This window comes from Mycteria americana, chromosome 7 (assembly GCF_035582795.1).
Source record: "Mycteria americana isolate JAX WOST 10 ecotype Jacksonville Zoo and Gardens chromosome 7, USCA_MyAme_1.0, whole genome shotgun sequence".
NCBI classification, from domain to species: Eukaryota; Metazoa; Chordata; class Aves; order Ciconiiformes; family Ciconiidae; genus Mycteria; species Mycteria americana.
Genome location: NC_134371.1, coordinates 30,445,227 through 30,472,707, shown reverse-complemented (window position 1 = coordinate 30,472,707; position 27,481 = coordinate 30,445,227). Strand labels below are relative to the sequence as shown.

The window sequence follows — 27,481 nt, the reverse complement described above, 5'->3', positions numbered from 1 at the left end:
GTCCATATCTCCTTGTGCTAGGCTGAAGTTTAACCACAAACTCAATTATATTGCTGGCAGAACTTTGTTTCCCCAACAAGAGGATGCAATTTTCTATCTACCTCTGTCCTGTTTGCTTTACCCTCCAGATATTTTCCACCTTCTCCTCCCAATGCCAGCTGAGATCCTGTCTTCATCAATTTGCTGGATTGTTGTTGTTTTTTATTCATTGCAGGCCAGCTTCTATTCTTGTTAATACTTGAAACCAGCTGCCCAAGTGATATTTAAATCTGGCCCACACATCTGGGAGGCATCTCTGCCAGCATACATATTTCCACAAACAAAGCTTGCATTGCTTTAGATTTAAATTGAGGGTTGGCTTGCTTGAATGAGTTCCAAATAAAACATTAAGGCAAGAGAAAAAGTGCAAGCAACTTGAGCCGACATTAAACAGGACAACCTCTGGGAAGCATCTTGCTTTACAGAAAAGGATGAGAATGCTGATATTGCCAAGGCTTCCTAGCTCTTTTGAAAAAGGGAAGAAAGTTTATTTTATTTAGCTATTCAAAGTGGAAAATGTTTGACAATCTTCCTGTAGCATTTCTTTCCCAGGGGTGGCTGAAAAGGGGGATACTTTGCCTTGTTGATGCAGAACGAAGAAGGTGTATTTCACAGAGCTCTTGAGCCTGATTTTAATAACTTGCAGCGTGTGGAAGTGTCAGAGCAAGCATTTGTGGCTGTTGACGGTGTGGCAAAGTGGTGCTGTAGCAGTGGTGGTGCGGTGCCACTGGTTGTGGGGCCGGGAGAGTCTGCAGCAGTGGCTGATGTGGTTCTGGGCATCTTTCTCTCATGGTTTCTGTTCCCTCCTCATTAGGCAGACATCACAAAATGCGTGGTGAATACTGACCCCAGCCTTCGCTCCCACTGGCTTGTGGCTGCTGTTTGCAGCTTTGGTCACTTCCTCAAGGCTATCTTCTTCGTCCTGCTGCCTGAGAGATGAATCCAAGTCGCCAAGTGCAGCCCCCCTACCCCATCTCCTCCCCCGCTCCAGAACCAGTGGTAATGGCCGTATCTGAAGAGGAGGAAGAGAAGAACTGGGACAAACAAAAGGCTTGTTCTCCTCTCCCTTCAGCTGGGAGCAGATGACCAACCACAGCCTCCTTTTTGCAGCCACAGGAGCCTCTTTCACCATTAATCCTTTCAAGAGTCTTGTTTCCCTGGGTGACTTGTGTGTGTGGCCTGGACATTGCCAGTCCCTGGGCATGCTGATTGCAGCTGTGTGCAGTGTGGACTGTCAGACATCTGTTCCTTATGACTGTGTTGCATGCTTATGCTAGTGCCAGGCAGAGGGGAGGAGGAAGGGGATGTTATTTGAAATAGAGTAGAAAACAGGAGAGGGGGAAGAGTCCCTCCTTCACTCCATGTGATTCCCCTTTTAGTCCTCAGACTCACCTTGTGTCGATTCTTGTTGTTACATTTGTGCTTAAACTCCATCTCCTCCTTTATACCTAACTCTGACTTGCTGTGGTCTGCCCCCAGCACAGCACGGTGAAGGGAATAATGCAGCTGTGGGTTTTTAACATTATAAAAACAAACATACCGTTGTGAGATGCTTCTCCCCGACTTATCTTGGAAATCAGACTGAGTGGCTGTGTGAGGGACAGGACTAGAGGGCAGTTGCATGTGATGCAGTTTGCAAGTGTATTTTGTTGACCTCTCTTACTGCACTCACGTGCCGTTTCAAACAGGAGAGCGAGGGGCAATGCCTTCAAGCAACAACTTGGGATTGAATTTCATAATGAAGAAAAATGTTTTCTGTACTGACATTTTGTCAGAACTGTGCACATAAGTAGGAAAGGCTGGGGGGCATGGGCAGGAATTAGGAAAACAGTAAGTGAACTGTCTGGTGTTGTGAAGGGGGAAAGCTGTGTCAACAGTAGCAGATTTATGTTTCTCCTTTAATGTCTTTGGAAGTACAACTCGCAGTCTTCTTTGTGGCAAACAATAAAAGAAAACAGGTGGTGTTTCGCTATTGCAAAGGCTATTGTATTTGTTTCCAGAGTTAAAAATTCCAAAAAAGGCCAGAACAGTGCAGAGACAAAACACTCAGGCCATACTAAAAATACTTCAGCTTTTCCCCTGGTAGAACATGTTAACGTGTTAAAACTACAACTCACCCGGTTCATGCTAGGAATTTAACCCATGTTGTTACCATGTCAGAAACGTGCTGTTTTCGCCGACAGAAGTGGGGCCTCACTCCCAAGAGTGTGGCATCACAGAAAAACACCATTCTGGATTAAGAACACGCAGCATTATGGGCATTTTTGCTGGGGTTTTTTTCCTGATTTCCCTCCCACACCCTGTATTTAGAGGGGCTTTACTGTTTCTGTCCAGAAGTTACAAATGGGTTTGAGAATAAAGCAAAGCCTTTACTTTTTGGTTATATCTGTGTGACAGGTTTCTGCTAGCAGCTAGTAGTGCAGTGCTCTGACCAACAGAACCACTGGCAGAGGATACGCAGGTGGTTATACCCTTGCACGGTCCTGCTTTTGACTGGTCTAGCCTTTTCTTCTTCTGCTGATGCCTTGACATATGGGTACCGGGCCCAGCTTTACCTGTAGTACTATACCTGTAGTGAAGGGGAGCTTTACCAGCTCAGTCTAGTAGTACTTTTTCAGTAGTAAAGTAATTCTTGTGGAGCAAAACCCGTAAAAGACAACCTCCCCCTCTCCTCAGTCCCTCAACAAAAACACTTACTGAGAAGGAGAAAGCCTCCCGTTCTATATTGAAGCTGTGTGCTGCCTTTGACAGTGTCTAGGCAGACTTTGGCTACACTATTAAAAGGGGGGGGGGGGGGTATACTGACAAAGTTCTCAGTGTGGATGCAGCTGATAGTGCCTGGAGGTTGGTGCATTTCTGTGTGTGTAAAGCTTGCAGCAGTTCCCCAAATAAAACCAAATTGCAAAAGGAATATTTTATTATTTTTTTCTTCCTGACATAATTATGTTGGCATTAGGGGTTTTGCTGGCAGCTCTCCTACTTGGGATTTTCGTCCTTAGATTCCTGATAGATCTGGCTATGGAAACTTAGACCAGGTATAGCATATGTGGTGAACTAAACTAATCACACTTTGAGCAGCACAGAGAGGATTCCCTGTGATCTGTAATAGATGCAGTAAAAGCTCTATAGTTCATTGCAGGGGGATGCAGCTTCGTTGTCTTAAAGCAGCTTATGAAAAAGTAGACTTTGGGTTTCTGGAAATACCCTGGTTGTGTGCAGACTTTAACTTGGACAGTTTCACAGCTCGGAAAGTCCAGCTTGCCTTATCATGCCTAGTGTTTTATGAAGTGTATGTGAGTTAATGGAGCTAGCACAGTCGAACACTGGGATTGTCAAGATCTTTCTCAATTTAGATGCTGTTTTGAAATGTAATACTTAAGGCTATGACTGCTTTTTCAGTAAACAAGTGATAACAGAGGGACTATTAAGGAACACAAAGAGTTAAATGCACCGATTAAGTGGATTTAACAAAAAGATAATGATAAGCCAAATGAAGCAGCATTGCTGGAAAGGAATGTGTGTGGGTGGGAAGGGGGTTACACAGGCAAGAAGACAAAGACTCAGTCTGGAAACTGCTGATAATGAAGTGGTGGAGGTCCTCACAAATAGGTTTCAGACTTCTCTGGCTTTTGTCTTTCGTGTTGCATTTGCTAGTCCTTGCAACGTATGTACTGGAGCTGAACAGTGTGCTGCTCGTCTTGCAGTTAGTGTTAAACCAGGATGATACTTTCACCCTTCTCACTCCTTCTGCAATAACCACATCGACACCAGTCTTGCTACCAAAATAAACAGCAAACAGCATTGTGCATACCGCTGTGCATTTAGCAAGCAACAGTCTCGAGCCTGATTCAGCAAAGCATTTATGTTGCATTCAGTTTTAGTTGTAATATTTGGGTATTTCAGAGTACTTCCAGAGGTCCTTTACAATCTCAACAGTTCTGTGGCTCTGTGATTTTTCTTTTCCCTCTTCTCTTTTAGCCAGTTCTACCTGATGGGAGACATCAGGGTTGGTTGTTTATCACCCCAGTAAACATTTTCATTTTATAAGATTGGTGATGGTCCTAGAAGTGTGTCTAATTTATTTAGCTGTTAAAGAAAACCAAGAATGTAAGTACGCAGGTTAGTACTATTATGCTTCTTCATATTGAAAGCCTGGCTGTTGTTCCTCTTCCAGCATCAAAAAATGAAAACCCCTAAACTAGTCATCTCACTTCCCCCCCCTGCCCCCCCCAGTGTTTCCAATTATCTGCTTGAGAAAATTGCTTGTAGTGAAAGTTGCCTTCATTTTTTTTAAGCTGTTTTGCTCACAGTAAATGTTCTAAGTGAGACTTACCTATGCACAAACTGTCTCAAGGGGTTGCTCCCTGTCCCTAGGCACCTTTCAGTCCACTGCCCCATTTCATCTGCTTTTGCTAAAGAGCAGCAATCACCACAGGGCAGGGGACAGACCATTTAGAACCGGGAAATGTGGTTGTTGTTAACCACGTTAGGCAGTAGTCACTTGGCACACGTAAAATCCAGCCAAGCTTTTGCTGCCTCCTGCCTTCCTGTCACACCAGAACAGGCTGGAGGTACAGGGGGAAGGTGAGGCTGTTGCAGTGGGGGCCGGGTGGAGGTATGGGAGATGTCTAGGGATTAGCAGGAGGAGGGAGAACAGGTTGGAAATGGGGGAATGGTATCTTAAATATTTTAGTGGATGTGGAGTATTTTGCAGATGAGAGTGGTCTGTGCGTTATTACAGTGGGGAATGTCAATGTCCGAGAGTTGAGCCCGCAGGAACCTGAGCTTCAGCACTCCTTTGTTCACAGAAGAACTTGTCCCGGTAAGGATTATCCCACCCCCGGCGCTGTCTTTGTTCTTCGTTTCTTTGTAATAGACCTACATTCAGTCAATGGAAATATTTGCTTTGTCAAAAAGGTAGGGAGCAGAAAAGCCATCTCAGCTTGAGTATTTCAATGACGGGCATTTGAGCAATGCTTATCGTGTCCTAGACCTGATATTGCTTCAACCACAGCCTTATTTATACCTCTCCCTTGTCAAACATTGGCAGTAGGTTCACCTTCTTCAAAGCAACTAGAGAAACTGAAGTGGTCTCAGTCTCACAGCAGATGTCACTTGTGTTCCTGCACTGCCTTTTCTCCTGTAAATGGAAAGAAAACAATCTGCGAAGCCCTTAATTTATCAGATTTGCATCTGTATTATATGCTGAAGTATGGAACAATAGCATCAGGGAGCGACACTGAGGTTTCCTGGAAAATTGCAATACCAAACTTCCTCATTTTCCAACTTGTTTAGACCCTGAGAAAAAGCTCTGCCTTTTTTTTTTTAATTCTTCTTTTAATGTGCAAAGTCTGCAAGTGGGTGTCTTGTGCACAATTAAACTGAATATGTGGCAGGTTTCAAGTCCCTTAGACAGCTTTCTGAAAAGATCAGGCCCCTAAGGCATTCTGATGGCTTTGCCAAGAGCGTTCTTGATGTGGCTCTCATCAACACGTGGCTCCTTGAATTTCTTCGCTGTTGTTGTTGTTTTAAATCTAGTATTTATCATTTTTATAGGCATAAATTTTCCACAGATTAATTATTCTCTTAGGGCAATGTGAAAACAATGCATGCTACTAAATTAAAGACAAGAAAACAGCAATTTAATGTACTGCTGGCAGAGTCTATAAATTTCTTCTATGCAAGTGGTTTGACAGATGGAGTTTAAATACTCCCTCAGAAAACCCTGTAACCTCTTTAACTCTAAACATTTTGACCCACTGGGATTACAAGCCCCTAGCACAGCTGAACAGAGTGATCCTTGGTTGAACTTTACACGGTCACCCAGGACCTGGAAGTGCATTGCACGTTCAAGCACAGTCTGTGGGAAATAGAGTGCTCCTGGGTCAATCACATGACATGCAGTCCATGTCCAGGCAAGGTCAGATGAAAAAAAGCTTCCCCTCTCACAGAAAAAAAAAAAAGTGTTGGGAAGGGAATTTCCAGCTTCCTTACAAGCATATTTCAGAGATTTAGCTCAGAAGAAACTTCATTCTTTTCTCTACCCATAGACCAGCAGGCAGCAGTAGAGCTTGTCTTCTCCATCACTGCAGGAAGACTTGATGATACGTCTCTACTTATGTCAAATACTGAATTTTGAAGCTAGGCTCAGAAAAAAGCACTGAAGAGATCAATTCCCTGTTGTTTAAAATTTCCACATCTGGCCTTATCTCATGACCTTCACTAATACTTTTGTTAAGCTCCATGTTTAAGCAAGATAAGGTGTGTTTTCTACCTCCAGAACACTCCCATGCCCTGCTGGAACATGACTTGCACTGGGCTTCAGTCAACTGAAGGGCAACTGGTTTGGACTTTGGAGGACTATGGGCAGTACTGTTGCCGTGAAAAGCCGAAATCAGGACTCAATAGTCGGGATGACTATTAAGCAGGTATTCTTTATTGCAGTGCTGGGCAGCACTGGGGATCGCTCTGCCACAAGTGCTCCACCAGGTTAGCACAACACATCAGTTCATATACAGAAAAATCATACATATTCATCAGATTTCCTGAAAAGGGCAGTTTTATGGTGATGAGTTCCTGAAATTAATTTACATAGTCCAAGCATGCGCAGTAAAATTAGGGTTAGGGTCTTTTCACCCTCCCAGTGGTCTTCCATAGTCTTCCTCACGTTGTCTGCTAGTTGAACTTTGGGCTTTCTTTGTCCATATATAGTCATTGAGTTAGCTCATCAGTCCTTCGGCCTCGGAATGTTACAAGGGGGTCGATTTAAACTAGTTCTTTGGTGCTTATCTTCGGCACAAATGTCCTGAGTTCCTGTTATCAGTGATTTAATTAGGAAGCCTAATTAGGAAGGATTTAATTAGGAAGCCAAGGAGCTTGCTCAAGGCCTGTTTAGCCCTATCAGGTAAGAAGTTACAGGAAATGTCCTATCATCAACTCTGCTCAGCAGGTAACTAAAACTATCTTTGCAGGGGAAGGAAAAAAAAAAGAGAATAAGGATGCAAGTGAAACTCACAGTAAGGTCTTAGTCAGGGATTGTCAGGGATTTAACCCTTTCAATACCGACTACCTGCATCGGCACTAATCTGATGGGAGCTGAGAGGACTGGCCCCTTGGCAGGATCAGGCCTTGCAATAGCTCTCTGTCCCGCAGCACAAGGTACTCCCTCGCCGTATCTCACCTGGCTTTCATTAGGCAGCAGCTGGAGTTCCTGCAGCTGGTCCCTGCAATGCAGATCCATTCTCCCGATGCTCTGTGACACTGTCCAGGTAACATAAAGCAACCCGAGTGTTGAACTTGAAGCCCTCTCAGCATCAGGGTGTCACCTTTTTGCCTCCTAATGTGGAGGCGTGAGTCGGGAGCTGTGCAGTGGCTGTCATGGGGACAGTTTGTTCCTGTTTCCCACCAGAATTGAGCGTGGATTTTCTGGTAATCTAAAAAGGGGATTAAAAAAAAAAAAGCTTTTTATTTTTATCTCCTTGGCACTTCAAAAGAAAAATTAAATCACTGGTAAGCTGCTAGAACATACTTTGCTCTCAGTTCCTCAGCCAGGGGATGGCCAGACTGCCCTTCTTAACGCTGGCAAGCTTCTGTTGGCAAAAATCCCTTGCCTGTGCTGTCAGGCTTTCCTTCTCAACACTTCCAAGTGTAGGTTTGCTGCCAGCACTCCTGGGGAAAGGTGTCTGACCCCCATGGCCATCTGACCCAGCAGGTTGGTTTTTTTCTCCCAGAGAAGGCAACCCTTTCCAAAACATCTGGTGCTATGGCAGAGTTGGGTGCTATCCTGAACAGCATCACACCCACAGTATGGCCCCATTGCCTGGTGTATTTTCCCTTTTATTAGGGCTGATATCATGCATTTATACAGGGTGGAAAAGGAGAAAACACGAATGGCATTTGAAAGGGAGCAAACAACTCCAAAAGTGTTGTGTTGTGTTCAGAGCCTCTCCTGCCTGCTGAAGGGGTTTGGGTACACACTGTTGGGTACACTCACTGGGCTGATGTGTGCTGCGAGCCTGTGATTTGTGGTTAATGGTCTCTCAGCTTGAGGCTGAGAAAAGATGCTTTGCCCTTTGTCTGTGCCCTTGGGTTCTATGGCTTAACTGGAGAAGAACAGCACTACTAAAATGACTTGCACGTTCAATCTAACATTTTGCCTCTGAGAGCAAGCAATGGATTCACAAAGTGAAGCCAAGGCTGTATGTTATTATACGCAATAAACCTACTGGAGTTTGTAACTAGCTAGATCTAAATTATGAGACATCCTTCCCAAACCCTGCAGCACATCAGTTGGAAGACTGGAAAAATTGCACAGCAGCTTTGCTTAAATTTAAGCAGTTTAATTAAAAAAAAAAGTTAGTAGAATGTCCTGTGTTATTTTGACACTGCATTCACAGACTTCAGGTTTTCTGTAAGGTGATGACTGGTTGGAGTGAGGAAGCTGCATGGGGGTAGCTGAGTGGGATGTCTCTGTTAAGCACATTAATTTCTTCTAAGGTGAGCTGGTGTGAAATAGTTACATGTCTGGTACTGTGAAGGCCATGTAAAAGGAGGTAAAAGTCATGGGAATATTGCTGCTGCAGTCAGCAGGCCAGTGTCCAAGCTGGACAGGACAGCCTGGCCTCTGAAGGGACTGGCTCAGGGCAGGCTGGAGGGCTCAGGGATGTGCTCTGTACTAGGTGACATTTTGAAGGCAGCCTTCAAAACCAGCCAGGCTCTCCACAAGCTGCCAAGCTGCGCCAGGGTAAGGTGTTGTGGTAAGAGCATCTGGCAAGAGTGGGCTTGAGCCTGAGGTTGTGCCTGCATCCAGGCAGGGATTCAGCCCCAAGGCAGGAGGGAAGAGCACTGCTGTCCATCAAGAGGGATTAACGGGCGAAATCGTCCCCATCCCTCCATAAGGGCAGGCTGCGAGTCTGTGCTGCACAAGGACTCAGGGTGGCGTGAACTTGCCCTCTTAGGTTGGAAAATGTTGAACTTGTGTGAGTGAATGCTCAAGTCTGGTTTCTAACAATTTCCAAAGTGGAGGAGAGCTGGGCTGAGGTTCATAGCATTCAGTCCTAAGTTTAGCACATGTATTAAGTCTTCCCTTAGCCTGCCATCAGAGCTGGCAGAAAGGTTGCCCTGTCAGTTTTAGGCTTCAGCTCTAGTTTCAGAACTGGAGCTGGAAGAGAAGGAGCTTATAAACCATCCGGTGATGGGTAAGGGCACAGCAGCTCCCTGAGTGGCCACTGTGGTGAGAAGGCAGCTTGGCACACACCTCAGTACTTTGGCCCTTCAGATTGTTGCTGCGTGTCATGCCAAGGGACTGTTTATATTTGCTGCCTCCTGGGGCAAACACAGCTCCAGGGCTGAGCAGAAACAAAGTCTTGGGGACACTCAGAGCCTGAACTGATAATGTGGTAAGATTAATTTGCAGTAACTTAAATCAGCCCATTTAGGAGTTCATAAAAGGTAAACCACTGAAGGAAAGGAGAAGGAAAAGCTGTAAGGAGAGTGGTGTGGTCCAGGAGTGTCCCGTGGATTCACAATCTACTTTCCAAAAACCAGTTATCCTGTGATGATAGCTTCTTACTAAGAAGCATTTGTTGACTGCAGATATTTATGTCTGTAGACATAAAAATTTCAATCAGCCCCTCTTTTGAAGGGAAGAAGAGCAGCTGAGAAAACATTTGCCCTTTTTCAAAGAGCTTTGTTTACATTGGGATCAGAGTGATTCAGCACGGAGGCACCAGTCGGGGCTGGAGGCAACGCTGCACTTCCCTTGAAGATGGGGTTGAGGATTATATCAAAAGTGGAATTTAATCCTGCTATCTTTCACTTAAAAGATTTAGCAAAGTGCCTCCAATTTACTTCAGCAACTTCTCCAAGGACAGTGATGTCCTCGGGCTTTGAAGGAGTGAAATACTGGGCGGCTTGTCTCGAGGAAACATTTTGAGAGGCAGCTGTGGTCAGCTGGAGAACAGGAGGATTCTTCCTGTGCTTGCAATCTTTCCCCCAGTCTCCCCCAGCTGCAGCTGGCCTCCAGCTTGTGTCTCAGCAGGGCTGTGAGGCAGCGCTGTGTGTGTGACTGGTAGCTGTAGGACTGCCAGCACACCAGCATGCGCCGGAGCAGCCGAGGCTGCGTGGGCGTGTGGAGGGCTGTGGGGGCAGCAGGAGGAGGAGCAGGACTGCATGCAAATGCTGTTTTCTGCAGCATTTCCTGGCTTTTTCAGTGACTAGTGATGAACTAGCTACGCAGGAAAAGGCACGTTAAAAAGAACACAAAATGCGCTTAATGTTAAACTCTCATGCTGAAGTTATTTCATAGTGCCGTGGTTTCTGCATGGCCTGCCCTGACGCATTACCACTGGTAGCACTGAACTGCTCCCATCCCATGAACAAAAACCAAACAGTGAAGGAAGAAAGGAGCACTAAGGGAGCAAACAGGATGATTTAACTTCCTACAACTTACATTGTACAAAAGACCTGACCCCTTGAAGGGATCAGACAGGACAGCATAGCTAGCCTCTGCCTTTGTAGGGTGCATCATTCTCAGGCTGACCCTGTTTGTAGAGGGAGGCTCTTCCCAGTGGGCTAAGTGCTCAGGGTGCTGGCTTTGGGCTGGGTCCAGGCTCCCGGGCCATGCTGGCGCTATGGGCAGGCAGCACGCCTGAGCTGCTGTGGTGGTTGGCTGCCACACAGATGCCAACAGGGGACAACAGCCTCTAAGCATGAGTCAGTTGCTTTCTGTCTCCTCCACCTTATCTGACTTAAAGTTTAATTTAACACAGCGCTGGCTTTAAAAGCTTGGGAAAAAATTATGAGTATCCACCCTAGGCTCTCAGTGTCGGGCTGTATGGGTCTGTCCAGCTTTGCGTGTCCCTTGGGCAGCCAGGAGCCTCAGACTGAGGGGTCAGACCAGACACATGGCAAAGATGCTCAGAGGAGAATGAGAAAATGCTGTCCCTCGCTGGTGACACTGTGAGACAACCGAAAGACAACTAGGCTGAAGCTGCAAAAAAAAAAAATCCCAGGAATTTCACAGCAACCAGGGAACAATTTCTAGCAGAGAAACTGTTGTTACTATACAGTTATGCTGTGTGATGAAGACTAGATGAAGCTGCAGCTGCAATGAATCAGTAGCAGGCACAGAGCTGCATGGAGGAATCAGGGTTCAGGAACGGCACAGCACACGAGCCTTTAGAATGCAGGGGAGCATCACACAAGACACCGGTGCAGCAATCTTGTGCAACAACAATAGCATGAAACAGCCTCCCAGATTAATCCTGTGTATAAATGTGTGTTGGCTCTTCCCTGCTGATTTACTGTCCCTGCCCTCTACAGAAAACCGTCTCCCCTGGGTGCTTTGAGGGAGCTGCTTGCTCCACCATGTATTGCCATGCAGAGGAGGCACGAGGCTCACGAGAAGGTGGGACATGCTGCAGGAACATGGCTGTGTTAAGCCTCTGGATGATGCTGAAAAACCAGCTCTTCTGTCTTCCTCCTGCCCAGCGCCATGCGCCGGGTTTGCCGAGCGCCTCAAACTTGAAGGCAAGCAAAGGGCCCTCTGATGAGGGGTGGATACTTTGGGTATAATCACCTGTGCTATTAAACCAACCAAATTGGTACTGGGTTTTGGATGGGATGAGACCAAGCAGCCTCTCCTGTGACAGGAGGGGTCATTAATCAGGTTTTACCTGGCCGACAGCTCCTGAGCATGGATTTTGCTGGAGCATGATAGGATGAGAGAGCAGAGCAGGGTTTAACCTGCCCCCTTAAAAGGGGCAGGTTTAAGGTGGCAATGCTACCTGCCTGCCCCTGCCCTAAAAGCCTGGTGTGATAAAGAGCAGCAGCCTCTGCTAGGGAGACTGTGGGCAGCCTCCAATGCCGCTTCCCACAGCCAGAGCCAGAGGAGCCGGGGAAGAGCCTGGTGCTGTGTCCCTGCAGACTTCTCACGCACGCCACCATCTCGCCACCGTTGTGTTGGGAAAGGCAGCAGCATCAGTGCGTGTTGGGGGAGTGCTTGGTCCCTGGCAGAGGTGTATGTACATGGCACAGACAAATGGGATTTACAGCCCCCAGCTTCCTGGCCTTACTTTCCAGGAGCAGGAGCATCAACAGTGCACAGAAGACAGAAAAACAGCTCGAAAGAATAAAAAAATTTGAAAACATGCCTGTTCTCCAGGCACTCCTAGGAGAACATAAACAGTGTTTGGAAAAAACCCTGACACCTTCCTCTCCTCCTTTAGTAACAGTTCAACCTGCTGAAAATATGTTATTTGACTTAAAAAGCAGTCTGGGAACCTAAACATCACCCTCATCTGTGCAGCTCCGGTCTCTCCGAGCCAGTCCTAAAGCCCGCAGGCAGGAAGGCAGGCAGTTGTCTTACTTCACCTCCCAGGCAGCAGCAGTGATGCTGAGTAGACCCACCCACAGCAACGTGGTCCATTTTCTTTTAAAATGTTTGTAATTAAGGGCTCTGGTTCCCTGGTGATGTGTCCTATAAAGCATTAAAAATAAAGCTATTAAATAAAGGAGGCACCATTGCCACTCTTGAAAAGAAAAACAAACCAGCAAAAAAACCTGTACACCAGAAGGAAGCAGAGTTTGGGCTCCCTTTCCAGGCTCAGAACGCTGCTTCTGCAGATACAAACATTTATGGACATGCATTTGTGAACGCAATTGAAGCCGTGGAGCAGTGTTACCACCCTAACGTTATCCACACAAACTCAAACCCTCAATTAAATCTGGGGTTTGTGCCCTTCAAACGGCAGCCACCCTGCTTTCCTAGCCAACGTGTACTCAAGAAAGCAAAGCAGATGCAAGAACAGACTCGTGTCTGCTTTTGATAATGCCCCTCTAGCTTTTCTTCCTGCTTTTCTCTGCTGCCGCTCGGCCAGCACAACCTCATGCCTGGCCGCTGGTGCTCCAGCTGTGCCCTCCAGCTGTGCCCTCCACCTGCCACACAGATGCTGGCAGTGGCATCACGGTGGCAGCTGGCTCTCCCAGCTCTGGCTTAGCAGCTGTGCTGTTGCAAGCCTCCATGCATAGGCACCATTATAGTTAGGAAAAGGGAATAAAAAATGTTACAGTTAGTATCCAGATACAGTATGCCTTCAGTAGGTGTGACTCCACACTGTCCTGAAGAAATGTATCCAGAACTGTTTGTCTGCTTGCTGCTTACTCTTCCTTAGTCTCCCTTAAGTTTGCCTGGAAAATCCCCTTGGTGGGGCAGCATGGCCAGTCTGCGGGAGAGAAGAGCAGAGCTCTTGAGCCCTCCACCCATGACCCTTGCTGTTGGACACCCAGGCAGGCTACAGGCTATGAAAACATGCAGCTCTTGCTTCAAAGAAGCTTGATATGACTCATCCCGATGATTAGACGAGCAAGGGAGAGGAATTCTGAGGGCAGATTTGCTCCTGCTGTGCAGGGTTATGCAAGCCATAGGAGGGCTGCTCCTCCTGCTTTTCCAACAGACCCCTCGGCGGCTGCATTTGATGAGGAGAGAAGCCACCAGCGACAAGACCTGGGGCAGCTTTCCCCAAGGAGATGGGCACCTGGCAGCGCAAGCAGAGTCCAGCTGCCTTGAAAGCCCATGGTGAAGCTCTGTAGTGCGATCCATTTAAAACCAATAGTGCAACCCCAGAGAAACCTCTGCAGCAGTTTTGTTCATAAACAAGACACAACTAGCATAGTTTTTTTAATCCACTTCATTTGTAAAAAACCAAGACCCCATAATTAAAAGACATAACTGATTTTATTGTCTTTGGCCCTGGCTGGGTTAGATTCTCATTTCTCAACCCAGATGATGCAAAGGGAATTTAGGACCCTCAATTCAAAGTTAGCAGAGCTTTGAGCCTCAAGGAGCTGCTGATTTTATGAAGCTGGCTCTGCCACCCCTTCTTCGCCAGACCTTTCTTCAGACGCACAGATGATTTGAGGCAAGTAAGTGTCTGCAATGCCTCAAAACTGGCTTTGCTGTGTCACCCCAAGCTGCTATTGCATAAGAAGAAATAACAGGGATGGTCAGCATGGATCAGAGCTGGTAGCAAGATCAGAGCTGCCAGCCTGGACCAGCCACCACCGGTGGAACTAGGGCCAGGAGCAACATGTGAATGCCCTGGAAAGTCAACCAGCTGCCAAAGCTTTCAAAGGCTCAGGGACCTCTGTGTGAGGGGAGCGAGCAGGAGGGAAGCACAAGATAATCCCGCTGATGAACCATGGGAAACCGCAAGAGAAGTTTGAGAATCTCTGAAATTCAGGAATTTTTTTTTAAGGTCTGCCAGAGTTTTTCAGTAATGGCTGATTGCCTCTGAAGGCCAGATCCAAAGTCCAGGAAAAAGCTGAACAAAATTTAAAAATCCATACCAATCAATAAAAAATGAAATACATGCCCATAAAAGCGTGACTACATTCCTATAGCTATGAGATCAGACCAGGAGTTGGAGCTTGTTCTTGGATTTGTGTGGCTCCCATATGTCCTACAGGAAAGCAACCTGCAGGGAATTTTGCTGTTTTCATTTTTCCAGAGACACAATGTATTCAAAAAATACAACAATAACCCCCAAAAGTTGTTTATTAAGTGGAAGGACTCGTTTGCAGAGCAGAAGTGGAAGGGCCTAGAAACAGCTGGAGCTCCAATGGAAGAGAGCAACACCCGACACAGGGAAGTCCAGGTCTCCTGCCCACAAAGCAGCTAAACCTCCCGGCACATGGGCAGGCGAGCATGAGCATGTCCCAGGGAGAGCTGCTGCTGGACACTCCCACCCTCCCTCAACTTCGAGTCCTTCCAGAAGACCAGCATTGACAAATGCGCTCAGCTGCCATACAAGGGTATTGAGGCAAGACTTTCCTATTCTCTTCCCTAAGGACCTGCCACTGTCCACTGCTGGAGAAGGGTTCTGGGCTGGACAGCTCTTTGGCCTGGCTCAGCATGGCAACTTTTGCTTTAACCTCCTCATCTTGTAATCCATGAAATAGCTTCTGAAGACTGTTAGGGAGAAGATAAGCAAGGACACTAGGCAATATTTCCAAGAGCTCCTGAAGGCAATGTGTAATTAGATCCAAACTTGGGCATCAGCTGGGTCTGAAAGTTCTTTCACTTACAGTAACTCAGATGAAATCCTTACCCTCATTCAAGGCACCACCTCCAGACAGTGGGAGATTCTCCTAGTTTAGGAGACAAAAAAGAGGACTGCGCTGAGGTTAGGTTACTCTTCAATCTTGCCAAGGCTGCAGCAGAGGAAACCACCCATCACAGCAGTGTGGAGGCTCTTGGTAGTGCCACAGCCTGGGCAGGGTCTCTAATAGGGAGCCTGCTATATGGGTCACACCAAACACTCCTGGATGGAGAGGCTGCAAGTGGGGGTTAAAACCACCACAGCCCCACCTTACCTGGGCTACAAGCTCTACCCTGCACCACAGAATCAAATACAGTGAGTGTTGACAAGTTTAGTGGGTTGTTAAATCTGACCCTCCTTAGAAGGAGCAGCTGCCCAAATACGACCCTAGCAATAGAAGGAGGACTCTAGATCCAGGAGCTCATGAACCAAGGCATGCACCTCTCTATTTCTACCACAGGGTCAACTGTGGCCAACTCACGGGAGCAGTAGGAAGACGCAGCGCTCTTTCTGTGTGTGCACCTCCTAGGAAAGCACAGTAGGGTACAACGAAGGTAATGTGCATGTCACCAACCATCTGCCATCTCGAAGGCTCCAGCTTCTATTTGATTGTAATTCCTGCTACACACTAAGTATTTTTTTGGTTTACAAACTATTTTGGGAAATACCAACCTATAATTTCAGGAGAGGAGACCCCCGCCTCGTGTCTCCTGTGAGTGGTATTCTGATTTATTGTGACCAGAGAGCTACTGAGCCAAATGCTCTGGGCAAAGGCATGCAGCCAGTCCTGGAAACATGGGGCTTTGGACATGAGTTTGTTAGTGCCAGAAAGGGCATGCTGAGCCCACTGATGAGAAATACAGAAGAACTCTTTAGAGCAGCCCAGTAATTTTCCATATCATGTTGAAAACAGCACTAGAGAACAATGATCATACTGCTCCTCCCCTGGCACTGCTTTTACTGCTGCACCGATGGGTCAGGAGGATGCTGGGCTGCTCCCTGGGTGCTGGGCACTGATGGTGGCCACCTTACTTGTGTCAGGTTTGAGGTGGATGAATCTATACTTCTGGTGCATTGCTTTGCTGGTGTCTGGCTGGATGCATGGAATCAGGTTACAAAAAATGCCGTAGTGCAGCAAAAAACCCACAGTGCTTAGCCTGGTCTTGTCTCAGAGGAAATGCTATTTTATTTAAACACATGATCATTCATAGTACTTAGATAATGAATGCAGGATTAAAAGAAAAATCTCCATGTCTGGATACACCAGTGCTTTATGCAACAGGAGAATATTTCAAGGTTGGAAGCCATAAGCATGCAAAAAAGAAGTCCTCTTTTTTGCACAGCTAGTGCTTGTAGCCAGACTTAGTTATTTATGTTCAGGCTCGAGATACTCCATAGCTCCTTAGTCTCTTGAGCAGCTGGCTGAGGAGCTCCCTTGGGCAGCCCGACCTTTCACTGGTACTGGGGCTGCACTCTGTCCCAAATACTCCCTTTTCTCAATGCCCTATTTTTTTTTTTAGCAGCAAGGCTGGCCTTTTTTGTCTGTCACTTGCTGGAGGCAATAGAACAGATTTCTTTCTTTCCCCTCAAAACCAAAGGCTTTTGGCTCAAATACTTGACCATCCCCCACCAGTTCTTATGGCTGGGTGTTTGGTCACCCATACCACGGCTGATAAATGTTGCATATGAGTAAAAATGACATGATAGTGCTACAGCACTGCTGAGTCTGCCCAGGTCTCCACTAATGAGGGCGAGGCTTACATGCACTAATGGGGGCTGGATGCCTCCATAACCCACTGGCCTGGGCTTACTCTACTACTATATCATTACTACTTGCTTATTCAAGAAGAATATTTTCGCTTTTCATCTCATTCCTCTTAGCATTTCCATCTCTGCGTCCTTTGGTTGGAAAGGAGACAGAGGCAACCTTGGAGCTGCTGCTGCTAAATCTGTGCCCAGGACTCCCTCATGAAACAGCAGTTTCTGTACGTGCCTTTGTCGTGCAACTGGGACGTGCCTGCTGGAAACGGTCAACACCAGTCCTCTTGGCCATGGTGACCTGTCCCGGGACCGGGGATATGCTGTATTGTCAGCCACCACCCCAACGGTAACAGGATAAATGTGCAACAGACCCAAGAAGAGCTTGACCAAGACGCTTGTCCAGGCGCTGTCACGTGGCAAGCTGGGTGAAATTATCAATTACTGAAATGTTCAGGGCTGAAAAGTGGAAAGAATATGTTTCCTATGTGAACTAAGGTATAATAATCCTGCCAAATCAATGTCTCTTCAAGGCCGACAGCTCAGGTCTGGCACAGAGTGCCTCTGCAAGGAATTTGTCCGCTTGGGAAACTAGAAGCAAGGTGGTGGGGAGCACAGCGAAGACATGCTGTTAAGGAGGAATTTGGGTGCCTGCAGCTGCTGCAGGCTCCGCAGGCTTCCCTGGGGGCAAATACCCAAGTCACTCCTCCTGTTTGGCTTTGCCAGTACACAGAGGATGTCTCGTCCTAACCATGGCCACCCAGTTGTACCAAGGGAGGGGAAGGAGCCGTGCCAGCAGTGCAGGACTGCAGCTGTCCTGGGTAGCGTCCATCCCTGCCCATGAGCGCTGCGGTTGGTGAAGCCAGGCGTCCTGTGTCATGGTCCTGAGTCCAACATGGGGTGAACATCAGTAAGGCTTCTTCAGCATGCGGGATATTTGAGGGCGACAGTGCCAGGCAGTCAGGTGGCAGCATCTCTGTGACTTTGGGAGGATAGAGGTTTCTACCTCTACCCAGTCGCCTGTTTTCCTGACGCTTATGGGTGTTTGATGTTTTGGTGCGGTATCTCCCTGGCAAAAAAAAAGGTCTTTAAAGGTAGCCACCATTCAAAAGTTGCAGGTGGGGATTGACAGATGGAGCATGGTTGCTGAAGCTTTGTTTCCTTTGGAAACCAGGCTAAAAATATCCCATTCCTGGCTGACAGCTCTGTCACAACAAGCAGCGCACAGCGGGAATGCAGGGCATCTCCTCCGCAGCCTTTCTTTTGGCTAATCCATGCAACAGTGCACACCAGATTTCAGCTGAAGAATCGCTGACCTTTCAAAGACTGTTATTGACTGTATTTGCTCAAGCAATAGCCAAGGCCGTGCTCTGATACTTGGCTCCTGATTTTTGCACTAAGAAAGTCCAGGTGATGCCATTCTTGGTGGTGATACCATTCTTGGTGGCGATGCCATTCTGGCAGCTTTGGGGCTGCTGGAAGATACATGCAGTGCTCACAGAGCTCCGCTTCTCAGCCCCCTTCCAACACCTCTGTTGCTTGTCCCATACTACTTTTCACCATATAACATCCCAGGCTGCTTTGCATGCTTCAAATTATGATCACCTTGCTGATCCTGTCCATTTATGTCTCTTCCACAACACATATATGAATTAATTTTGAAATGCTCAGGTATGTCGGCATGCGGTAGGCAGGCGAGCCTTCATTGCCTGCAGGTGTGCAGCGTAGGACATGTTACAACAGTGCTGCAAACAATCAGTAGTTTTAAAGAAAAATGAAATTATCAAGCCATCCAGCCAGATCTTGTCAAATCCTCTCACCTGGTGGATGAAATCTGTTTACTTTATTGCTTTAAAAAAAAAAAAAAGTGAAGCCAAGAAATCTCACTGGAGTCATACCTGCTCCGATCCAAAAGCTGCTGCCAACATACCTCTGGACTTAGGATAAGTTGAGCATGGGCTGCCCCATGTAAGAGATGTGCACTTCTTCCAGGTCCTAGAAGGTCTTTATTGTAGGGAAGGTCTGAGAGCCAGGTGCCCGGCATCCAGGCCAGGGGCTTCATCACAGCGTTCAGCTGGGGGCGTGTCTGCAGAGGAGAGGAAAGAACAAAGAAAGAAAATTCAGGGATCTGTCCTCTGCAGCTTGCTGTGAGCTGCCTACAGCTGGGTGGAGGTGAACCAGAGGCATCTAAGCAATGCTTTTTTGGGGCTGTCAGCTCCAGACTACAAAGGGAGGTAGGGAACTAAGAGCAGTCATGGAAAGCAGCTCTAGCTTCATGCTTCAGAGGTGCTCTTGGTCTCTCACTAGACACATGCGACAAACTTCCAAAAGACCCGTATCTGACTCCTGTCTCTGGTACCGGGCTGGTGCATAAGTCTGGTGGCTCTCATAGGTTCAAGAGTTTGGCTGTGATTTTTGTAATGTCTCCCAATAGCTGGTGTGGACGCAGCGTCAGATGTGAAGATGTTATTGCTGCTCCTTTGTTCCACAGCTTCTCCTCTGCCCTGGTGCCACCAGGGAGGGAGTGGTGGATGGAAGAGGCAAGACTGAGGTTGGCTGAATGGTTTTCTGAATAAAAGAATAAAAGATCTATTTTGCAGGAGTTCTGGACACAGTGGTAGCTCCCCAAACAAGCTGCTAGCCTGGTACAAAACACAGCATCACCAAAATATTACCACACCTACAAGCATTGAGGATCATTGCATTCATCAGCCCAACAGCTTCAAGTACAGTAGCTCCCAGAGGCTTTCCCAGCACACACAATGGGACATGTGGATCTCCTTAGAAGACCCCCCCGCGATGAGCACCCTCTGTGCTCCAAGCCATAAAGACATGCAAGAGCTCCTGGTTGCACACACAATCAAAGGAATTGAATCAGAGCCAGCTTGGGGTCTTCAGACATGCAAGGCCTTCACCCAAAAAAGGGGTGAAAAGGGCTGGTCATCCGAAGAGGTGGCAACAATACAGGAGGTACTCTGTCCAGGCTCTGGATGGAAGCTGGGTAGCACCTGGGGTGCAGGCAGGTTGAAGCCCAAAGGGAACAGCAAGCTGTTTTCTCATGTCGTTACATTTAGAGAAGCAACCAGTCTGTGTCTGGCAGAGTGACAAGGCTCCTTCTTTAATGACTCATTTCAGAAGAACAGCTTTTGTAAGCAACAATTTTGCACTTTGCTGTGATTTCAGAGGGTGTGAACAACAAAAAAAAAAAAAATCAAAAGAATCAATTGAGCCTGACTCAGAATGGAGGCCACATTGGCTGCAGGCTCAGCCTTATGCTTCAAGCCAGGAGAGGGACATGCTGCCACCCATGTGCCATCGGGGAAGACCAACACATGCAGAAATGGAAGCGCCTGCAGTAAAAGCCAGGTTGGCTCTGTAAATGTTGTCAAAGTGGTGGTTAGGATTTCAGTGTGGCTGTAAGGATGTCCTCCTCCCACTCACCTGCTATGTGATTCATCCTGGTGATCTCATCCAGTAAAACCAGGAGGGTGCTACCAGTCTGGCTGGGCTGGAAGGCAGGGCCACAGCCGCATGGGGAGATGCTGACCTAAAAAGGTGATGCTGCGAGTGAAAATGTGCAGTACGATTTTCACAGCATTCAGTTGTGAACGTCAGACCGGGCTGGGAGGGAGCTTGTGTTTGGGGTACCAAGGTGGAGAAGTAGAAACTTCCCCAGTTTCCAACCTTCCCTTTCAGAGGCAGCCAGCTCAGTGAGGGGAAGGCAGCCAGCATACCCATGAAGCACTGGTAATCATGCTTCAGTATCCTGAAGTGCTCTGAATGAAGCCATAAGAGCTCCAGAGCAGGATCTCATGGGCTTTTAGCATCTCTGCAAAAGTGTGAAGTGCACTCACTGCATGTGCAATGGCACATGCAATGGCCTGTGCTTACCTTCCACCTCTATTGGGAACATCCCCAGCACCTCCACCTTATTTTCGGATGCTGTAAAAAGCATCCGTACAGTGACCACCAATATCAAAAGAATGAAAGACTGCCATGGAAAGCCCTGGCACACCAGTTTGTTGTCAAACAAAGACCATTTTCTTTCCACTTCCACCTTGAAAGCAAACAATTTTGAGGCCCAAGGGAGTGCTGCTAGCCTGCCCACTGGGTTTTGCTTTTTGCTTGCTCCCTCCATACATTGCTTTTCTTTCTCGGCTTTCTCTGAGCAGCTTAGGAGATGAAGACGAGCTTCGGAAAGGGTAGCTGAGGCTGCAGCCTGAGCTGCTGCTGCCCTCTCCTGGGTCCGAGGCATCCAAGAAGCCACGAGCTTATTTTTTTTTAAGAGATTTCTGCAAGCCTGGGTGCAGGTCACCCTCGGTGTGTCCTCTTGCAGCCTTGCAGGGAAAAGCATTGGGGTGGCAGGCGGGGAACAGGCCTTGGAGGTTGCCAGGCCCAGGGATGCTGCCCAGGCTGGTACCGGGTTGGCCTAGCTGTGCCATTTGAAGACCTTCTTTCACTGGAACCCCTCATGACTCCTAGCAAAGTTTATGGCAGGATGATGGATGATCAGCTTGGCTAGCCCTTGCAAGGGTAACAGCTATGCTAGCCCAATATTGTGGGAGCTCATGGTTTCTGGCCTCAGTTGCTACCTGTTCTCTCCAGGATGGTTTTATTTACATTAAACTAAAAAGCCTTCAAAGTAAAGTAAGATGCTAAAGCCTGATTACTTGTATGCCAGACTTCATCATTGCTAGCTGAAACAAAACCTCCCACTTGCATTTTTTGCTCTGGCTTGCCCATGCTGTGGATTCCCCCACCGAGGACCCCATCCTGGCCAGAGGGCTGTGCACCCAGCCGGGTGAGCCAGCGGCCACCGCCGCCTCTCAGTGCAAGAGGGACATCACCCCAGCTTGCTCTTGCTGCAATGAGGCGGGCAGCCCCCGCCCCTGCCCCCGCGCCCGCCCCTCCCCCCCACCTGAGCCTCTGGGAAGCTCGTTGTTGATGTCTCTCCGAAAAGGGGGCCGAGGAATGACGGAGCCTCCGCCGTGGCACCAAGAGCATTTAATGCAGCAATTGGCTAATGGTTTCAAAAGCCAATTAGTGGCTTATTATGGTATTATTGCCTTGTGAGCGGCTGGAAACTCAGTGCTGGAGGGCTCAGACACTCTGAGGTATTTGTGCAGCTCCTGCTTTCTTTTCAGTGGAAGCACAGAAGGTGGTTTCAGTAGTCTCCGTCTACCTACAGCCTGCCCAGGAGTGGGAGACTTGGAGTCAGTGATCCAGACCCACATCTCCCATGAAAGTCTGGCCGCCTGTAGTCTAAAGCAGAATAAAGCCCCCAGGACAAAGGCTGGAGCTGAAGTCCTCCTGGCCACATGAGTGCTCCAGCCTGCAGGTATAAACGCAATAGCAATTTGGATACCAAAGATCTTTCCAGCTGTGCTACCATGTTGTGCTACAGGGCCACAAAACACTATGGTGGCCAGGAGCAGAAGATGACTACCCACAAGGTGGTGCCAGACCGATGTGAGGGGAGCTGCATACCCTGCACACCTCGGGTGATAGCACAGAGCCTGGTCGGTGGATGGTCCTCACCTTTTAACTACTCGCCAGCCCAAATGTTTGCTTTTTTTTCTGAAGCTCACCCATATTGACGTTGGTTTCACATATGCAGCCACTTGTGTGAAGTCCCTCCAGGTATTTAAAAGCCAAATTAGCCCACTTATTGAAAAAAAAATCAAGTGTTTGAAGAGATAGGGAAGAGAGGAGTTGCTGTGATGTGATCTGCCTCCCTGGACAGGGCAGCCAGCAGCTGCACGCACAAGCTGCAAAGCCCAGGCATGAGGCCACCATGAGGGACAAAGGGACATTGGGCCATGTGGGAGCTGCATCTCGCTGCTCGTGCGGGGCTGCTGCTGACCACGCAGCACCTCTGGTCTTGGCAGCCACACCGAACTTGCTGGTCCTGCTGGCTCCCGTAAGAACAAGCCGCGTGGGCAGTAATTCTTCCCACAAATGCTCTTCCAGTCAGTGATGGAAATCTCCATCATGGGCTATTAAATATGAAGTCCCTGAGCCACAAATCCTGCCCCGGATGGAAGTGGTAGACTATTTATATACTCCTGTATAAGAGCCACTGCAGACCTTTGGCTATCTCTATTGCTTTTTGGCCATTTTTCAGTCCAGCTATATCCTTCTGAGCTGGGGAGAGCAGAAATGCACTCAGTGAATTATGGATGTGTAGAGGGCTGTAATGATGTTCTCCCTTTTACGGGCTCCTCTTTTCCAAATAATTTTTAACATGCACTTCTCATTTGAACAGCTTTTGGACTATCTATCTGCTAAAGCTGAGCTCTTATTCCAGGGAGGGAATACCTTAGTGCACATTATAAGACTGTGAAGAGAAGATAATAGGAAAAACACATTTATTCCCATTCAATACCAGCTGCCATTTTATTATCTGCTCACACAGTATCAGAAATTGTTGTTCACCCTAAATCATGGATCGTCTTGTTACCTCACGCCCTGAGTGGGAGATGGAAGCAGTGATGTGGAGGGTTGGAGAGGCCGACGCCAGCACCAGGATTTTGCCCAGCCTGGATGCCTGAATCCTCCCCAAAATGCTGCTTTGTGCTGCCCCTCCTCTCTGCTTACGCCTCTTCATCCTTTCTAGCAGCTGTGAGGGAGCAGGGGGAAGGCAGGAGGCAGATGGTCCTAGAGTGTGCAAGGAGGGGACCAAGGTAGCTGGTCCTGGGGATGGAGCAGTGGTGGCTCCGGCTGTTCCTGGTCCTGAAGGGAAATGGCGGTGGCCAAGGTGGTGCTCCCTGGCCTGGCTGCCCATACCACTGCACGCCAGAGCACGGCCAAGGAGGACTCATCCCTGTGCCCTGGAGTGGCGGTTGATGGGGCAGGAGATGTGCAGGAAGCAGGGAAGCTTTCCCACCTGCTTCCCCTCCATCTCCCCAATTCCTGGCAAATGCTAGCCCAGCCTCCTGGCTGCCTGGGAGCTCTTGTCCCCATGCGGGGCTGCAGGCAGGACGCTGATCAGGTGTGGCTTGTCCCTTGCCCTTGGGGGGGCTAGGCAGGGGGAGAGGATGGCAGCCAGATGAGTGGGACTTGCGCACCCAAGGCAGCTCTATCCTTTCTGCACTGAGCAAAAGCCTCCTGTGTGCAGCAGAAGGAGGTGCAATGTGCAGCAGTATCAAACAAGGAGCACATTCTCGATGCCCTGAGTACTTAAAAGCCAGTGTGGTATCAAACCCTCTGTGGTCTGAATGCTTTTGTCCCGCACTGGCAGGCTGAAATAGAAAAATGCCTCTTCCTGTCCTCACTCTCCATTAAGAGCAGCACATGGCATGCTCTTGGGGTGCCCCAGCCCCGCCCGCAACAGGATTTGCAGGGCCAGTTGGGTTGCAGCATGACAAGCTGCTCGATGAAAGCTTTGAAAAGGTTTATCTTATCTGCTCATCCTCGCCATCCATAACTGGTTCCACACACTCGCCATGCTGCTGGGTTGAGGTCCTGCCACCACGGGCCGCCTGCATGCTTAGGCCCTGATTTCCCCTTGTTCCATCCTGAGCACCAGGACTCATTCTGCTGAAATCCCCATTGAGGTGGGATTACTGGGCACTGTCTGGAGCTCAGATTGCCAGCAAGGTTTTTTGCATCCCCTCTTGTTTAACTTGATTTTTGCGGTCTTAGGCAGAGGACAAAGCTTTGTAGAAAATAAAAATGGGATATGGTTGGGAGGCTGGCATGAGCTATGGGTGTGTGCCCAGGCCAGGGGTTTTCACTGTACTGAGAGTCCTGTGTGGGTGCAGGCAGCACTGCTGCCTGCAGGTGCCCAGTGGTCCTGCCACAGCCACAGCCCTGGCACAGTGAGGAGGACTCACCCTGCAGCTCCTTCCCACATGAATGTCTCCCTGCTGCTAGATGGCTGCAGGTTGCCCACATAGGAGAGTCTACTTGAGCATCATTGAGCATCTACTTGAGCTTGCTTGCCAGAACACCAAGGCTTGATGCCATGGAGCTCCCTAGGGAGTGCAAGGAGATGTCTTCAGGGGCTGAGCAGCTGATTTACCTCCTGGAAGGCTTCATGCCACATGAATTGGTTTTGCTAGGTGATTGGGACACTGCTTCACCCTGCCTGGACTAGGAGACATGCTTCTCCACTCAACCTAATACTTCAGGCACAATGAAAGAAGAAAAGCAGCTCAAGGACCTGTTAGCAACATGGCTGGCAGCCAGGCATGGATTCAGGTGAGGTGTAGTAATATTGTTAATATTATAATATTAATAATTATAATATTATATTGTAAAATATAATGATTATAATGATATTAATATGCCACAAGCATCATGGCAAATAAGGACCTTCCATCTCTCCACAGACAAGTCTAGGGATAGAGTTTGGCTGAGCTGTAAAAACAGCCTGCAAGAGAAGAGCCAGCAGTGTCTCCAGCAGCATCACCCCACTACCCTGCATGGGGATGGGGCTGGGAGCCAGTGGACACCCTGGCTCAGCCTGCTTTGACCAACTAAAATAGAGACCAACATGACCAGGCAGTTCAAGAGTGTTTGAGCTTTTCTCCAGCCCGTCAGGGGAAACACAGACTCTTCAACTGAGTCAAGTTGTTGTGGAACAGCCCTTGCCCTCCACCCACCTCCTTCAGCCTTTTGCAGACCCTGCTGCTCCATGGGGATTTTTCCCAGCCTAGAAATGGGGCCAGTAAGTGCTGGGAGACCACTGCCAGGAGCTCCTGGAAGGGCTTTCCAATGCTGAGAGGGTGTCAATGCTAAGAGGTCCCCACCAGCTTTAGCTCTGCTTGATGGCAGGGAGCCTAGGTTTCCCAGGGAGAACGAAGGGGACAGAGGCAGCTGGACCCACTAGCTGAGAAACCCCTAGGAAGAGGCAACATTAAACTGCACCTCACTGGGGAGAAGCCACACCCATTTCAAATGGATCCTCTTGCTGGACATGGCTTTGTGAAAGCCATGGCAGCATCCAGACCCAGGAGCAATAGCCACAGGGCTGGGAAGAAAGCAGGGGGGCCAGGGAGAGGGCAGCCCTATGCTGGTGACCTGGACTCCCACCTGGTCCCAGTGCCTCAGAAGGACACATGGCCCTGCATGCCCCAAGCAACAGGCTTCTGCCCCAACAAGCACATCCAGAGGCTCCCTCCCAGCCCAGGCAGTATCCCATAGCATAGGCAAAGCAGGGGCCCAGGCAGCTAGGGAGGAACAGAAAGCAAGATCCTTTATTGTACACAGTACAGAATGTAATGCAGCTTTGCAGGAGATACATAGCCCTGCTTGAGTAAAGATTATTTCCAATCAGTCCTCAGATTAACCCCTTCTGCACTGTAGACCTACCACACCAAGCAAATGCTGAAAACCCTGTGCCTAAGGTGGGATTCCCACAACCAAATGCTCCCCATGGGTACAGACCACTGCAGACCCTGCGGGGAGAGCAAACAAGTCTACCCAGAGTTAATCTTCATACTTCCCCAAAAAAGAATGAATCAGTCAAAAAAAAAAATCCAACCAAAGCTAACTAAGGAAGAAAAAAAAATCCTATACAGCATTTACAACAAAAACATGTAGCCGGGGGGGGGGTGGGGGGATAGGCAGGTATGGATATATGAGTGGTGGAGTGGTAGGAGGTGCAGCAGGGAGGGGGGAGCTGGAGGGAAGTGGGGTACCTGGAAAGCATCCCACCATCCCTGCCCACCGCAGCCTTACAGCCCAGCTCTGAGGCCGTGCCGAGTAGGGGGTGGGGGGAGTGCAGCTGAGCTGGCACGGGGGTTCAGCCCTGGCTCCCCTGGGAAAGAGGACTCGAGCAGTGAAATGGAGTGGACCAGATACTTCGGCAGCCATCCCAGCAAGCTGCAGGCACTGAGGGCTCCCCCTGCAAGCGTGCCACCGGAAAAGCTGGGGGGGCTGTCCCCAGGGGCTCCAGGAACAGCAGCCAGGCTGCAAAAAATAGCTTTGCCTTAAAATACAAAAAAAAAAAATTCTACAAAAATCAGTTTAGAAACCTTCCCCCCCACCCTAAAACATCAAAACAAAAAAAAAAAAAAGGGGGGGGGAGGGAGGGAGATAGCGTCACCGTCTCCTCCCCTGAAATGCAACCCATGGCACGCAGCTGGAGCTGGGGAGGAGGAGTGAGAGGGGCATGGAGAGGACCCGGGGGGGGGGGGGGGGGGGCTGGGAAACTGTTATTATCAGGAGATATCACGAGGGTGGGCCAGGGAAGGTCAGTTCGGGAAAGCAGAAGGCTCCTCAGGGTTGCAGTAGGATGCTGCGCACATCAGACCCGGGGTGCTGGCCCAGGCAGCCCCCCCGCATCCCTCCTCTGTGCAAATCAAAGCCCTTTCCACCACACAAGGCAGCTACGCAGATTGCGCTCGATGCAAAGCAGATTGTCATGACAATTCACCAGATGGCCACGCCAGCTCAGCCCAGTCCCAGGGCGCTGCTGGAGCCATCAGCCCTCACGCTGCTGGCGAGGAATGGGGCCTGGGTCAGAGACTGTGTCTTTAGCTCCCGTTGCCCAAAAACATCGCACCGAAGCTTGGCAGGAGTTGCCAGCCATGGGCAGTCCTATGCACTAGCCCTTGGACAGTAAGGGTGGGAATTTGGCG

General features: G+C 48.7%; 1 protein-coding gene across 4 annotated transcripts in view; it reads left to right on the top strand.

The window, feature by feature from the left end:
• Positions 1-21,542, top strand: part of BOK (BCL2 family apoptosis regulator BOK) — a 50,018-nt gene extending 28,476 nt beyond the window's left edge. Inside the window, exons 6-7 of one of the 4 annotated variants that reach the window (XM_075507760.1) lie at positions 11,362-11,568; positions 17,019-21,542. In XM_075507760.1, coding sequence (XP_075363875.1) covers positions 11,362-11,568; positions 17,019-17,084 — 273 coding nt within the window. In that variant the 3' untranslated portion in view covers positions 17,085-21,542. Of the gene's footprint in view, positions 1-853; positions 2,008-11,361; positions 11,569-17,018 lie in introns of those variants that run through there. The other 3 variants (XM_075507762.1, XM_075507763.1, XM_075507761.1) reach the window with 3 other exon arrangements.
• The last annotated feature ends 5,939 nt before the right edge of the window (positions 21,543-27,481 follow it).